Below are 16,254 nucleotides of genomic sequence, written 5' to 3' on the forward strand. Positions count from 1 at the left end.
CTAAACAATAGAAATCTTTCTACTTGTAACATCTATCCTGTTTCGGGAGGTTAGATTAAATCAGCAGTAATATCACAATTAGGCGTTATTCCTCAATAGTTTTCTTTGTTCAACAATTTATGAGTGACGTAAGGTGACAAAACCCTTAGGTCACACATATTTTGAAGAAAAATATTGGAGAATAACATAATTATTATGTGACCACTGTCAGAAATATCAAAGAAAAATCGGTGAAAGTAGAGGCAATTTTGAGCATTTCGCCGCATATTTCAAACACAACCGAATCAGCGACATAGACAGTTGTATTGTCTTGACATAGACGTATGTTGTGACATGGAATATGACCAGGTTATAAATTCCATATTTTTGGTTTCATATGCATGGTGTAATTGATATAATTTCCTGCACCTTTGAGAATATTGTCTTGTGTTTGCACCCGAGTATTGAACAGAGACATTTCACTGGCCAGGTCGGGAAGGGGTGTGTGGCCAATGCTGTCAACCCCCGACCCCATTTTAGCCCAATTTTGATCCAAAACCAATACCCCATTTTAGACCGTTCAACTTTATAGAAGACCAATGTTGAACGTATGGTTGAACTTCGATGAATACAGTGTTGCACATGTGCAGTTAACATAACAATGCATTATGGGGCAATATCTAAGAACAAGCATTTCAGGGGTGTGCAATGCTATCTCATATAGTCACTGATATGAAAATGTCAACCAGTGCAGGGGAAATTCCTGGAGAAATTCCCGAAATTTCTGAACTAATAGTCGAGAATTTATTAAGGAGGAGTTCCTTCCAGGACCCCATTTTAGACCAAATGAAAATAAAAAATTGTGAAAAGTGGACCTCATTTTAGACTCATTAGCTCTAAAAAAAACAACCCATTTTATACCAAAGGTCGAAAAACCTGATCCCAAAGGGCGGCACATATATGTATACCCAATAAAGTAAAGTTTGTAGAATTCGCCCTACATGGTCATTATTTATATTTTGTTGTTACTCCAGGCCAACAACATCAACACTACAGCTGGTGCTACAGAGCTTGTTGATGAAACGACAAAACTGGTGTCAATTGGAAATTTGGTCGTTGGGGGCGATCTTCTTGAGGCAATTTCTATCCTGAATACTGTTCTTGATAAGAAGCCATTGATGTTGACAACAGATACTGATAGCAAGAAGTATTTTGTACAAGTAAGTTACAACAATCTTCAACCAACTGTACCTCTTAGCCTGTCTCAAGCTGTACTAAAATTTAATACCTACTACACAGTTCAACCAACTGTACCTCTTAGCCTGTCTCAAGCTGTACTAAAATTACCTACAACAATGTTCAACCAACTGTACCTCTTAGCCTGTCTCAAGCTGTACTAAAATTACCTACTACAAAGTTCAACTAACTGTACCGCTTAGCCTGTCTCAAGCTGTGCTAAAATTACCAACTAGCAGCAAGTTTCTCTATTGATCATAGTGTAATCTTGTTTCACTCCCTGATGTTTAATTAGTGTACATTTCACCAGTGGAGTTTTAAGTAGAGTCTTCAGGATATCAACACTGTGGGATATCTAATCTGGTATAACAAACAAAGTTGTATAGTTGTATTGTGTTCTAGCTAGTTTCTAATTTAACATCAAATGTTGGAGTTGTTCGTAACCATCCAAGTGAAGTGAGGGAGTGTATGTATGTGTGTCATATTATTTGTGTAGTGACTAGTAAGCCTTGGTCTTATCAACAATTTGTTTACAATAGGCCTTTCCAAAATTTGCCATGATGGTGCTCTACTTCCTGTCTGTGTGCATACCTTGGGAGTATACATGGTACATTTGTATAGTTTAATCATAGAGCACTGGTGCTTTCCTCAATGTCTGAACAATATAAAAAACATCCCTATACACAAAGGGACAAAGCTCGCATTGAGGTGATGATACCCCCAATTTGAGTGAGGGTGCTGTATTCTCAATTTCCTGTTTGCAGTTTAGAATGGCCTATTAAACATGAGGGAGTGAAAGATTACACAGGCTGAGTTTAGACAGTTTTTGGAGGGAATTTTTGTTGCCTTTGAAGTATTGATATATTGTATGCTACTTTTATACTGAAGCACAGTGGCATTCATTCGTTACTTGATATAATTCGGTCCTGGTATTTAGATATAATGTATGAAAGATTTGATGACATAATTTTTTATACTTATCAACAAATCTGTGAAAATCCCTGTCATTAAATGAACAATGTATGAGTTGGATGGTTGGTTAAAAAGTGACATGTCATGGCTACATGAAACACTTATACTTGATTAGTTTAGCCATGGTTTTATGTAAAGTATTTTGTAGTAGTTTTCACTAAAGATTTACTTTTGCTTATTTCGCTGGAAAACAAAAAACACAAAAATAAGTAGTGACAAAAATGGCCCTGTACATGAATGCAATGTATCAGTCTGGTAATTTGTGAAAATTAATCTTTGAGAACTAACAGAAGACTGTAAAGGTTTACAATATATAACATTTGTTGACTATTGTAGGTATTAGTATAATGTTAATGTACATTTATAGAGAATGCAACCGTTTTCATTTAAACAGAACTTTGTGAAGATTGCCAATGATCTACTTGATGTCAACAATGAAGAACAGTGGCAAAGAATTCACATGGTAGGCTGTGTTAACTCTCTTTTCCACTTTAGTCATGCATTTTTTTTTAGCAGCACAACTGAACTGATAAGGTTCAGTCACAGTGCTATAGGCTTTGTAAAGTGTCTGTCTGTTTGTCTGTCTGACTGTCTGTCTGTCTGTCAACTTAAAGTAAAAAAAGTCAAAAACCACTGGATCAATTGCCATGATATTTGGTGGGTATATTTACCTTGTCTTGTTGGGAAATTGTAAAAATCAAAATGATCTTACCACTGGTGTGATTTTTATGGGGTATTTAACATAATGCAACAAGTGTATGTGAATGGCACCGCAATTAATCTCTCATCGCGGTTGCTTGGAAACATTCTCTACATAACTTTAACTCTGGACTACTATACAGGTTGGTTCAAGGTAAAATGCCTGTCTGTCTATCTATCTGTCTGTCTGCCTGTCTGTTTTGTAGATGATGCAAGTATTGAACTTTATACCTACCAAACTTAGTACTGGGGAGGAATGATTCTAAAAGTGTTAGTCTGCAAATCGTGAGTGTGTCATACTTACATTATAAATTGGCCCTGGCAACCATGACCACACCCTTAATAAAAGTCAAATGGTAGTTTTTTTAGCCCCAAAGGGCAAAGCCTGATGGGGGCTACACTACATTAGGTCCTGTCCGTCCGTCCGTGTCTACTTGTATCTCACATTTGCAAGCGCCAACCAAACCTGGTACAAATGTCAGATGTTATAGAGGGCATATGCATGTCACTTCGTTTTACAACCCTCACGACAACAGGAAATTGGCAGCCATAAAGTGTAGTTATTACATGTTTTTTTTTTTTTGCTTCATAGGACAAAGGAGTACACAAAGGATCATCTCTGGTTTTCAAGGCTTTGGCTAAATTTGGTGAGGATGTGGCCAAATTTGTCAACAATCACAACGAGTCTGTTTACTTGTCATATAACAACATTGGTAGGTGTCCATAACTTTTACTTTAATGACCAAACTAACTTGATATATGAACATAGCCCTGTTTTTACCGTGTGGTGATTTGGGGCACACATATTTTCAGTCAGGAGAGAAAGATGCTGTTTATGTCCACACCAATGATAAAATGGGAACATGACTCCGGGAAATATATTTAAAGTAGTTTGACAAATTTTGGGTTCTGGAGAGTCATTTAATGATTTCACGTCATATAAATTATGTCAGTTAGTTATCCAGAAATACTAGAGTTTTTTGGTGTTTTTAGTAATCACATAGAATTTATGAGATGTGTCACATGACATAAAATGACTTGCCAGAACCCAAATTTTTGAAAATACCTTCATTTCTGGCATGGCATTCCCCTTTGTATTGTTTTATTATCTTTGTTTTTATTCTTGGTTTTTCAACAAAACTTAATTTCATCACTCAACAGTGTAACAAAATATCAGAATCTTTGAAAATTTTGACTAACAGCCATCTTCATCTGGGAATTAGGCAATATGACCTAAAAAATTGTCCTGACCTCAAGGTGGTGTAAAAGTTAGAACCGGTTCCCCTGAGTCTGCACCCAATATAGCAATGGTATATGTACAGATCTGGTAGAGTGGATCTATCATTTCTGCTCAGTGTTCTTCCTGTTATTAATTTGATATGTATAGCCTCAAGCACTTTTCTGTATTGTTTTTGTATTTTTACAGAATACCATGCCTACTTGACATCACATGAAAGTAACCGCATGGAGACTGTGATCACCGACAATCAGGGATTATCAAAGAAGAAGAGAAGTACTGAGAATGTTAATAAGAGAACAGATGTTGTTCCATCTGTTGTACTGAAAGATAGCACAAGTAAGATGAGAATGTTTAGAATTTATCAGCGTTTCAAATATCACATTGTAATTCTCCACTGTTAAAGTACACCTTCAAGGAGTTACAGAACAATTAATGTAGTTTGAGATCTGGTAAATTTTTAAAGCCTAAGGAATGTATGCATCTGACTTGTATTTGACCGCAGTGTACACAGTATGGATGATGGAAAGAGATTGCAAAATATGACTTTGGAATAAACTTATTTACAACCCATAACACCAAAGTAAGGCATTTTCTGTATGTACCACAATCATTTATAGAATCCATATCAAGTGTAAAAGTATACATTTGCACCGATGATCTACTAATTGACCATATTAGAAAGGCCTCATCTAGGCTCAAAATTAAACCAATTGGAACAGTATACTTTACACTTGTCATGAATGCTATAAATGAGTGTAGCACATAGAGAAAGTAATTTACTTCAGTGTCACTCATTGTAATATGAATGCTATAAACCAAGTGTAGCACATAGAGAAAGTGCTTTACTCCAGTGTTTATACCCATTGTATTATGAATGCTATAAATGAGTGTAGCACATAGAGAATACTGTACTTCAGTGTTACTCATATAGTTTCATCAGACATGTAATTTGCTTATAAATAATTAATAACCACACAATCCCATCATGATTCGATCAGTATGATTTGGAATATCTGTATTCAAAGGTGATATGATATTGAATCATATAACTCCCCAAACTATACTGTAACATAATTATACAGACTAGTCTCAATCTGATTAAAATCCGATGTAGTGTACCCGGCGCGATTTCTCTTTAGCTCTTACGTTTACTGTCGTTAGTTCTTTTGTGAGTGCCCGTTGCCTACATCTGACACAATACCATAGGTTTTCTCGGACACAATCTCATACTTACATGTAGCCAATCAGAATCTGTCTTACAATATAATACTCTTAGTGTTGGAAATTGAAAAATAGAGACCCATCAAACAATAATGATAACATTGTTTGTGCTCAGTGCTCATTGCAAGCTCTTTTCAAACAGAACGTTTTGAAGTACTGTACAGGTATGTTTTGGCACATTACACATTTTCATTTGTTGAATAAATTCATTCAGTGCTCTTGTGGTGTGGCTTGAGAAAATGTATGGTATTATATGTCAGATGTAGGTAACAAGCACTCACACACAAAAAAAACCTACAATAAAGGTAAGAGCTAAAAAGAAATCACATCGAGTATACTACATCAGATTTTAATCAGATTGAGATAAGTACATGCTCCTTTCTAAATAGATTATTCAGTGATTCCCATATTTTTGTTTCTCTAATTTTCCAGATGCCACAGTCGGAATTACTTTCCAATACAATGTTAAAGGAGCAGTGTTGCCAGTAGGAGATGGTTCTGATAAGTAAGTTAGAAATATAGAAGAAGTTATGTTTTTTTAATATTGATTATTATTGTGTCAGTTAGGACCAAGAAATATATCAAAAAGATCTAGTTTTTCACAGGTATTTATTCTGATGTCAAATATAAACATGTACTTGTAAATAGTTGTTGTCTTTGAATGACATATTATTAGTAGTTACAACTGATATTTTACAACACATAATGGATAACTTCAGACATCAGACCATAGACAAATGGAACCTGTCACAAACAGGGAAAGTAAACAACTGAATTGGATTAATAACACTTAATTGGCACAGCATGTTGGAAGTACAGAGATTCCATCATTTGATAAGAACAGTTTATGGCCTCTAAGGGTTCTATAATTACATACAAGTAATGTTTCACCTGTTCAGGTCGACAGTTTGGCAAGTCTGTTGACCTGAACAGGGAAACATACCTGTAAGTAATTATTAAGAACCCTTGGTCAAGGTACTCTAAGAAATAATTATTAGTTTTTCATGCCTTGTTTTTCAAACTGTACTCCACAAATCCTATACAAATTCTATTGTTTATATACCTGACATTACATTATTAGAATAATAATAATAATGATGGTAGTTTTCACAAATCACTTTCCCACAGTGTGCTCAAAGTGCTGTACATTTATTAACCTTGGTACGGATCTATAGCAACACAGCGGCCCTTCTGTTATACTTCCTCACTCCCTGTGGAACATATAATCGATTGCAGCTGCTAAGTGCATACGATTAAAGCGTTCACATTGCAACCTCTATCCTACCAGGTCCCCAGTTATACAGCTGGGTTGCCTGAGATACAATCATGGTTCAAATCTTGCAAAAGGAATTTAGTTATTCAGAAACAAATGGCAGTATTATAATTATAATATTAATATTCAATATACAGAAGCAAGCTACGTCAGTGGGTGCGTTCTGTTACGGCTGTTGCAAGGGTTCAGATCGTGAATACACCTGTGCTATCGGTGATGATGTATTCAAAGACTGGTAAACAGCTTGCACTTAATAACAGTTTCTCAGTGACAATGAATCACTGGAAGGTAGGTGATCATGCAGTCTTTTGTCTGAGACTTGACATAGTGAGGCATGTCTAATACGTATGCGTGTGTGGGGGGGGGTGTATGTATGTATGTGATGTGCATGTGGGCATGCATGCATGCATGTTTTGCCTGTCTGTCTGTCTGTCTGTCTGTCTGTCTGTCTGTCTGTCTGTTTGTTTGTTTGCTTCTCTATGATGGATGGATGCATGCATGCAATTGTCTGCCTTCTGCCTGCCTATATATGCATAATTCATGTATGATTGTACATGAGTGCATGTCGAGATCCTACACATGTGCACATTTGTTAGTACATAACATACACGTTATATTTTCATAGATCTCAGTTTTATTTTGTTTGAATTTACAGGAAGGCTATGATCCTGAATGTGTTGAAATGGTATATGGCAAATCAAAGAGGTATGTTTCAACCTTCAGGATTAGGGTGCCTATTTGGGTGGCCATTTTGAATTCTGTATTTCTCATCGTAACACTTTAAAAATTATTTGCTCAGTTAATAAAAAATACAACATTATTAAGTAAATGCAATTTGGGCTCGTATCTGAGCAAAGTTGAAGTATATTTTTAGTATGGCATTAGTACACTTTTATGATTACATTTTGGTATAAGGGAGAGTGTTACATATTGTTGATATTTACTTTTTGTTGTGTTTTTTTTACAGTATCTGGGATAAATCTAAATGTACTGTACAGGAATCAGACGAATATGCCACAACATGTGAATGTAATCATACTGGGAATGTTGCTGTGTTGATGATCCAAGGCACAAAACCAACTGTAAGTGTTTATTACCATTAGATAAAAAGTCATGAATATTCAGTGTGCATCTAATAAATATGTATGTCTGCTAAGTCCCATAAGACGATGGTGAGAATATTAGAATTGAAATAGTTTCAATTTGGTGTTTCTTGATATTCGTACAAAAAATTACAAATGTATGTTTATAAATTATACCTATTTCCTGGAGTGCCTTAAATCAATGTACATTGCTAGCATATATCAAGTGATAATAATTTTTGCCTCTATCCATTTCCCCAATGATTTATTTGCTATTAATAGTCATAGTTTTCATTGACCAGATTGATTGGAATGCGATTATGTACATAATTTTCCTAATTTCATTTTTTTTTTATATTGAATTTTATATTTTATTTAGTTTTAATATATATTCTTTTTTTTCTGTTTATTTTGACAGCCATTTTTAATTGATGCCCGTAATGCAGTTGTCTTGATATTTAATGGAATGGCAATTTTTATCTTGCTGGTTACAGCTGGGTTTGTCTTCTATTCTAGGTAATGGAGATCTTCATGTGTAAGGTCTAAAAAAAGAATTGTTTCTGGTCAGGACATTTAGTCTGAAGTGGACTGTGACAAAAACTGTCACTCAATCTACTATTTATGACAGCCACTGTTCTTTTTATTTAGTACTTTAGTCTTTGGAGCAAATGTGTATATGTGTGGAAGATGTCATTTGCTTGTTCATGATTGGCTCTGCAGTTGCCTTCACTGAAGTAGGGAGGGTTATTTTTGTGTTCCCCCTGGAGAATTAACAAAAAATAAAAATTTGCGTCATTGCACCATTTTAGACAAACTGTCCTGACCAGAAACAATTCTTTTTTTTGCCTAATATTAAAATTAGCATTTAGAGGAATTATTCTGTCTCTCACTTCAGAAAGTCAATTATTAAACTCTGTACACATGTAGTGTGGAAAACTTGATGAACTGACCAGCCTAATCATGTTATATGCAATTTTCAATGAGTTTTTAGACAAAGTATGTGGTGAACAGTTTTATGTATCATAGATTTTGAACTGCACAATTTGAGATTTGATTCCATCAAATCATGCTTTTTACACATTTGGAGTATGAGATATAAGTTGTATATGAGTTTGTTGAAGAAGCTACCTGCTCAGTCCAACTACAATGATAAGCCAACTAGGAGACATGGACTTGAGAAAATGTAAAATTGGGTTTGGTACAAGAAATGACAAGTCCTTCTGTCTACGTTAAACTTTATTAACAACGTTTTGACCTCACACAGTAGGTGACAAGCAGTTGACGTTCTCCACTTCCTGCTTTTACCAGCTTGACAGACTATGCTACTCAACCCTGAAGAAGACCTCCTGTGTGAGGTGAAGAAGACCTCCTGTGTGAGGTTGAACTGTTGGTAATAAAGTTTAACGTCGAGAAAGGACTTGTCATTTCTTGTACCAAACCTCAATTATATACTTTCATTTCCAGAATAAAGAGTGATCGTTACTATCTCCTTGGGACGTCTGTACTTTCATTCACCATTATGCCTTTGCTGATTCTTGTCTGTTACATCACGGATGTCAGAACTGTAAGTAGATTTTTATTTTTATGTGTTTTTGAGAAATATCACATGTATGATAATTAGTCTGTCGAAGACTTCCTGTCTGTCTATCCACCCCCATCCATCTGTATATATATATATATATATATATATATATATATATATATATATATATATATATATATATATATATATATATATATATATATAATTATATATATATATATATATATATATATATATATATATATATATATATATATATATATATATATATATATATATATGTGTGTGTGTGTGTGTGTGTGTGTGTATGTGTGTGTGTGTGTGTGCGCGCATGCATATGTGCATTATCACCTATACGTACATTATGTATACGTTCTATGGATCGATGTATGGTTAGTTCAATGGATGGTGTACATATTATACATGGCTTCTGAAGTCTTCATATTCATGCCCTTACAGAACTGACATGTATGTGAGAAGCATGTAGAATAACCATGCACATGCTTATTCTACATCCGCGGCCATCTACATAATTTAAACAATTGATACAATCATTATGAATTCGGTATTTTGCAGAACGAGTGCAGGGTGTGTGGTAAGATCATCCAGATTACACTTGCTATGAACATTTTCTGGATATTTAATCTGTCCATTGAAGTTCTGTTACGTTTAGTGTTCTATATCCATACACGTAAAGCTGCAAGGTAAGTAATCTGTCCATTGAAGGTCTATTATGTTCAGTGTTCTTAGTCTATTATCCATCACATGTAAAGCTGCAAGTAAATATACTCTGTGCAACCTCTGTTATCACATGCATACAAAGAATGTCACCTTGATTATCTTTGATAATTTCAGACAATGCTAACCAGGTAATGCATTGTTAATCAGGTAGTGTATTGTTAACCAGGTAGTGTATTGTTAACCAGGTAGTGTATTGTAAATATTGTGAATTTCCCTTACTCGACATTCTGTTAGAAGAGCCTTTGGTGCAACAATTTATCAAGTTTAAATAAAGTCAAACAAACAAACATTAATTATCAGTCTTTGAAATTCGCCATGATAAAATTGTTTTCTAATTTAAACAATCCAAAATATATAGTTACCCAATCCCCATCCATATGGCCACTTTAATTAGCTGCTTAATAATGTATGTATCTATTGTTTATAACTAGAATCTTCTACATGCTGAATGGTTGGGCGTTGCCGTTAACGATGATAGTCATTTCTGTATTCATTGAGGAAGAGTTGAAGAAAGGAATATCTGTGTATGTTTCCTTTTCAATGTCATTACTTATCATCTTACTGTCTAGTCAAGAGACAAAGGAAATATTTAAAACAAATGTTTTGCTGTACCATTGTCTCATTACTTTTTTTCGTCAGTTTTGCACCATGTACATTTGAAGGGTCACATCTGTGTATTTACTGTTTGTATTTTGATTACAGTTGTTGGTTTCAGATTGGTGATGAAGTACTGTACATTGCAAATATACCTGCATCTATGTTAGCTTTGGTAAGTCTTATATATTTTATATATTAATAATTCATCGATATTTTTCATTCATCCAAGGAAAATATTAGTGACAAAGGGGTCTTGTCACTACGAGTCGCTAGACAAGTCCTTTGATCAGGAGTAATTTCCGGCTGAATAAAGAAAAATATTTGGGAATGATACAATTATATTTCCTCAAAATGAAAAATCTGAAAAAATGATCATGGTGATATTGGCTCATACTACCGGTAAGCCCCGCAAATGTAAGAATTATGTATTTGGTGTAGGGACGGTCTAATCAGACATAATTTCTCTCTTAGAACTTGGAATTTGGACACTATATTTTGAGATCAAGTGCACATGTAGGAGTACCCTTGTAAAATTCAAAACTAGTTTATTAGTGATTATACCATGGACAAACCCAGATATTGTCATTGAACAGACAATATGGATTATATACCTTGGTTGTTCTACATCGCGACAACTTGTGTCCACGTCACTGGTTGTGTGGTGTTCAAAATATGAATCAAAACTTTCCAAATCGCCATTATTTCTCCCAATTTTTCATGAATTATAATGCTTGAGTACGAGTAGGTATATATATTATTCCACAATATTTTTCTTCATTCAGCCAGAAAATACTCATGACCTAAGGGTTGTCACTACTTGTCTAGTGACTCGATCGTAGTCACAAGGACCCCTTAGGTCACTCGTTTTTTACTTGGCTGAACAGAGGAAAATATTGGGGAGTCTAATTGCCATGCATATGTCAGCATGTTTATCATTTTATATGGGTTTCCATGGTTTCTGTCAAACATAGTAAGATATTTCATAATCATTGATCAATATGAATAGTACATTTTACCTTCTCAAAATACAATTGGACTAGGAAACAGGGTCAATTAATTTAGCTTTCTTATCCTGGATTGGGCTAATAAGAATTTATGTTCCTTCTACAGGTAAGCGTTGGAAGTCTTGGGTATACATACTACTATTACATGAGAGAAACAAAGAAATATGAACCAGACGAGTGGATGAAATACTGGTGAGTTTGAAAATTTAACAGCGCAGGATACTTTTGAATCAATGAAATCAAGGCAATGCATTCTTCTGTACTTCAAACATTAGTCTGTTCACTGCACTTTTGTTTTACAGTTATAGCTGTCATACTGCCTAGCGTTCATAGCCAAAGCTAGTCTGTAAGATACGCACACTCATACATTGGTCTACCCCTCTCACAGAGCAGACCAGTGAGGGCAGAGCAACATGTTGTACTATCTAATGGTCTAATCCAAAGTTTGTCCTGAGGATGATTTAACAAGCTGGTTATAACGTATTGAAACCTTGAGTCTGCATTTATCGGCTTCTGCGAAAATAGGCGTCCAGTTGTCTGATTGGTCAACAGTGTAATTCCCTCCAAGTTTTTGGAGACTGAGCAACTTAAGGAGAAGGGGAACAAATGGAAAAGGTGACATCGCAGCTGTGTGAGGGAGAGGGGTCCATAAGGGGTATCCCCTTCCTGCCAAAGGCCAGAAGCAAAATCATAATTATGTTTATTTACAATATGAAGCTAACACCTCTAACCTGTTCTTGGTTGCTGAATAGAGAGAAATATAACTCTATGACAGCATTTAATTTAATCATTAATTATACTTTATTTATATTTTCTGTTTCATTCTTGATGCTTGAATATAAGGTTGCACAAAACATGAAATTTGACTGTAAGAGCAGATGGAGACCTTGGACAATTTAAGTAGCATGCAAATAAGCCTATAGCGGGAACACTTCTGGTCACAGTGTGCAGTTCCTTCAACCAATTCACAACTAAGCTACAGGCTAATTTAACATATATTGAATCTAACACAAGGTCTTACAGAAAGCCAATTGATAATATAACAAAACTATTGAACCAAGATAATCCAACTTTGTCAAATTACCCTTTCTAAAGAAATGTTTTCTGTTACTGTTTTTTTTACCCCAGGAGAGAACTTCGATCAGTGATGCTGTTCCTGTTTTTTGGTATTATAAATTCAATTGCTGGCATATGGATGGCAGTTACTGATGATGTAGTGGTTGGATATGCCTTTGCACTGGCTTCCTTTGTATTTGTAAGTATTCAAGAGGCACAAGCTGAGTTGATGTGTTTTGTGGGGTAATTTTATGCTTCATATTTTTATGATGCACCTGGGCAGTAATATTCTACTTCAGGTACCAAAGATTAATGCAACCGCACTGATGGGTATCGAATTAGTAACTGATAGGTATACAAGGTTAACAAGAATGTCAAGTTGACCACACTCCTATCCTAAAATTACCTATTTTGAGCACTCCCTAATTGCACACTTTTCTTGATTGTTTTTGTAGGCATCTACTGTATACCTGTCTGCCTGTGCTACAAATGTAGAGGTAGGTTTATTATTGCAGTTATAGATTAAAATACTATAAATGACATGTCCTCAATTATTAACATATCTAATTATTAATTAATATTCTTAATTTGTATATCATGACTTTCAAATTTTTTTACCATATATTTTAGCTTATTGATTTATGCATATTGATTCTTGGTGCTATGCAACAATAAATTAGGCAGTATTTGAATGTTAAGGTATAATATATTTAAACCCTCCACAAACAGGAATTGGTGGAGGGTTTATGAGATTAAAGTATGGTTCATTCATAGCATCGACAATTATCAGCTTACACAAATTTGATAAACTTGATCTTAAAGGGCAATGTTTTAATTCTGAGTCATTAGTATTATCTTGAAGACTTACATGGGAGCGTTCTTTTGTTCTCAAACAATTTTTTTTACAGCTTTTCCAAACAACCAGTTTTTACATCTCGATTTTAATCCTAATCTGAGAATTTTTTCAGAAATCTTGCTTTGTTTGATAGTCTTTTGTCTGCAATTTTTACATCCTAAGCAATAACACTCCCAGGCACTTATATACAACCCATAACACCGAAGTAAACTGTTTTGTCTATGTACCACAATAGTTTATAGCATCTATATCAAGTGTAAAAGTGCACTGTTTCATTTGCTAATAGACCACATTAGAAAGTCCACATGCTAGGATTGTAAATAAACCATTTGAAACAGTATACTTTTACACTTGATCATATGAATGCTATAAACGAGTGTAACGCAGAGAAAGTGCTTTACTTTAGTGTTACTCGTTGTAATATGAATGGTATAAACGAGTGTAGCACATACAGAAAGTGCTTTACTTCAGTGTTACTTGTTGTATCTACAGATGTTGGAGGCAATCCGAATACAATATTCTGGTGATCAAGATCTTAAGACTGCGCTGGTTGTAGTGAAATCAACTGAGCATGCTAGGATGGATGCTAGAAAGGGCAATAAATTGAAAATGAAGAGGATCTTGGAGAGGAAGAAGAAAAGGATGATGATGCGACAACAAATCAAACAGAAAGAAGTAGACAGGACTGACAAGATGGTTGCAATGTTTGTAACGGTAAGCGAGTCTTTTCTGGTGGCACAAGCTGACTATAAGCTTGTTATTCAAGTGAAAATACTTGCATAAAACCACATTACAGTATAACATTAATATTGATACTTGTCTTCTACAACACAACAATTGGGGGGCAGGTTCAGGTTGTTACAATGTCAACAGAGATTTCTCATCGATGAGTTCATACTTTCTATATGGTATGCAGAAGACAATGTGTGCTACACTGGATTCTGCTACGTTGTTTTGATCACAAGACAATAATGTCATCAAATCTCACAATCTCTCTCACGACTTTGCTAACGTTTTTTTTTTATTTTTCAATATTTTATTTGAAGTATCTAAAAAAACGTCTGGGGTTGGCAGTGAAAAACTAGGTTGGGTTGGGTTACCAGAACCAAACTATTATTTTTGGTTTCTGTTTCAACTAACCTGAGACCCAGCCTAAGAATCCTTCATTATCTTACAAGTTCACTTGATTTCTGTTTCAGGCTAAGACCCAGCCTAAGAAAAAACGAACGAAAGCTGATTTTGAAGAAGATTTTTCTATTTGATTAAATTACTCTATATTTGATTCAAGACCAACCTTCAAGACATCATTAATTTTTTTTTGTGAAATATAAATTTTGGTAACGGTATTGTAGTCAAGAAAAATCTTGACAAGATGTCTAAAGTTTGATAAGTGTTGACAATGCACTGCAACAAGACGAGTTATCGGTAATTTAGATAATTTTCCATCAGAATTGTTATATATTTGATTAAAGGCCAACCCTTTTAATTTTTTGTGTGACTAAATTTTAGCAACAGTATTTAGTATAGCTGAAGTGTCTTGACAAGATGTCTAAAATTTTATAACTATACATAGAATTACATTGCTTACAATGAGAGCTGCTTTTGAAGAAGACTTTTGTATCTGAATTGCTGCATATTTGGTCGAAGACCAAATTTTTCAAAGACATATTTGGTTTGTTGGCAACAGTAGTATATAGTTAAGCACAGCTGAAATGTGATGATAAGACGATTAACCTTTTTATATGTGTACATTACACTACACTGCAATGAGCCAGTTTTGATGATTTCAATTTCTGTTATAATTCTATGTATTTAATTCAAAACCAATATCTTTTGTGGATATTTTTGGGTGAAACATACATACATTTTAACAACAGTGTTTAGAAATAGATTTGTCAAGTACAACTGAAATGTCTTAACAAGATTAACTTTTTATAAATGTTGACATTACACTGCACTACATATCGAATTAGTAACTTATCAGTGTGTCAAGGTTAACAAGAATGTCAAGTTGACCAACACAAGGGTTCATGTCTGTCCTAATAACCAATTTTGACAGCTTCCCAAAATTGCACTTTTACATTATATTACATAACATTATGTTAAATTATATTACATTACAATACATTACATTACGTTATATTACATTACATGACATGACATTGCATTACATTATATTATATTACATTACATTACAGTATGTTACATTGCGTTACATTACATTATATTACATTACATTACATTCCATAAGTGATACCAATTTGATTATGTAATGTATCTGCATTATGTATTTTAATATGTAAATATTTAAAAAGTAGCACCAGAATTTTGAATATATTGTGCCATACCTCTCTGTATTATTTGATCTGTTATGCTTACCACTGCTTGAGAGCACCTTGACAAGGCGTACCGTAGAGACTACTCAGATCATTTAATGTATTTATACCGTGCACGAGACAGGTTGAACAAAAAATATGTACTCTGGTCATTCTATGTCACAACAACGTGCTTGTATGTCACAACAACACGTGTCTACATCACTGCATGGTTCTGCTGTTTTCGAAATATGCGTCGAAATGTTCAAAATTGCTATTACTTGTTATTTCTTTGATATTACTGGCGATGGTATAATTTTGTTATTCTCCAATATTTTTCTTCATTCAGCCAGAAAATACTTGTGACCTAAGAGTTTTCACTACTAGTGACAAAGACCCCTTAGGTCACTCGTATTTTCCTTGGCTGAATGAAGAAAATA

General features: G+C 34.4%; 2 protein-coding genes across 2 annotated transcripts; both read left to right on the forward strand.

Moving 5' to 3' along the window:
* The first annotated feature begins 1,157 nt into the window (after window positions 1-1,157).
* Window positions 1,158-10,483, forward strand: LOC144451026 (uncharacterized). Its single transcript, XM_078141785.1, has 11 exons — window positions 1,158-1,199; window positions 2,582-2,650; window positions 3,479-3,599; window positions 4,313-4,462; window positions 5,780-5,852; window positions 6,758-6,908; window positions 7,276-7,325; window positions 7,588-7,702; window positions 8,121-8,218; window positions 9,167-9,266; window positions 10,418-10,483. Exons 1-11 carry the CDS (start codon window positions 1,158-1,160, stop codon window positions 10,481-10,483), a joined length of 1,035 nt encoding a protein of 344 aa, XP_077997911.1.
* A 158-nt stretch (window positions 10,484-10,641) lies between these two features.
* LOC144451057 (uncharacterized) lies at window positions 10,642-15,019 on the forward strand. The gene is made up of 6 exons (XM_078141817.1): window positions 10,642-10,755; window positions 11,694-11,779; window positions 12,716-12,842; window positions 13,099-13,140; window positions 13,992-14,213; window positions 14,699-15,019. The coding sequence occupies exons 1-6, from the start codon at window positions 10,744-10,746 to the stop codon at window positions 14,759-14,761; spliced, it is 552 nt and encodes a 183-aa protein (XP_077997943.1). The 5' UTR covers window positions 10,642-10,743; the 3' UTR covers window positions 14,762-15,019.
* The last annotated feature ends 1,235 nt before the right edge of the window (window positions 15,020-16,254 follow it).

This window comes from Glandiceps talaboti, chromosome 20 (genome assembly GCF_964340395.1).
Source record: "Glandiceps talaboti chromosome 20, keGlaTala1.1, whole genome shotgun sequence".
Classification (NCBI taxonomy): Eukaryota; Metazoa; Hemichordata; class Enteropneusta; family Spengelidae; genus Glandiceps; species Glandiceps talaboti.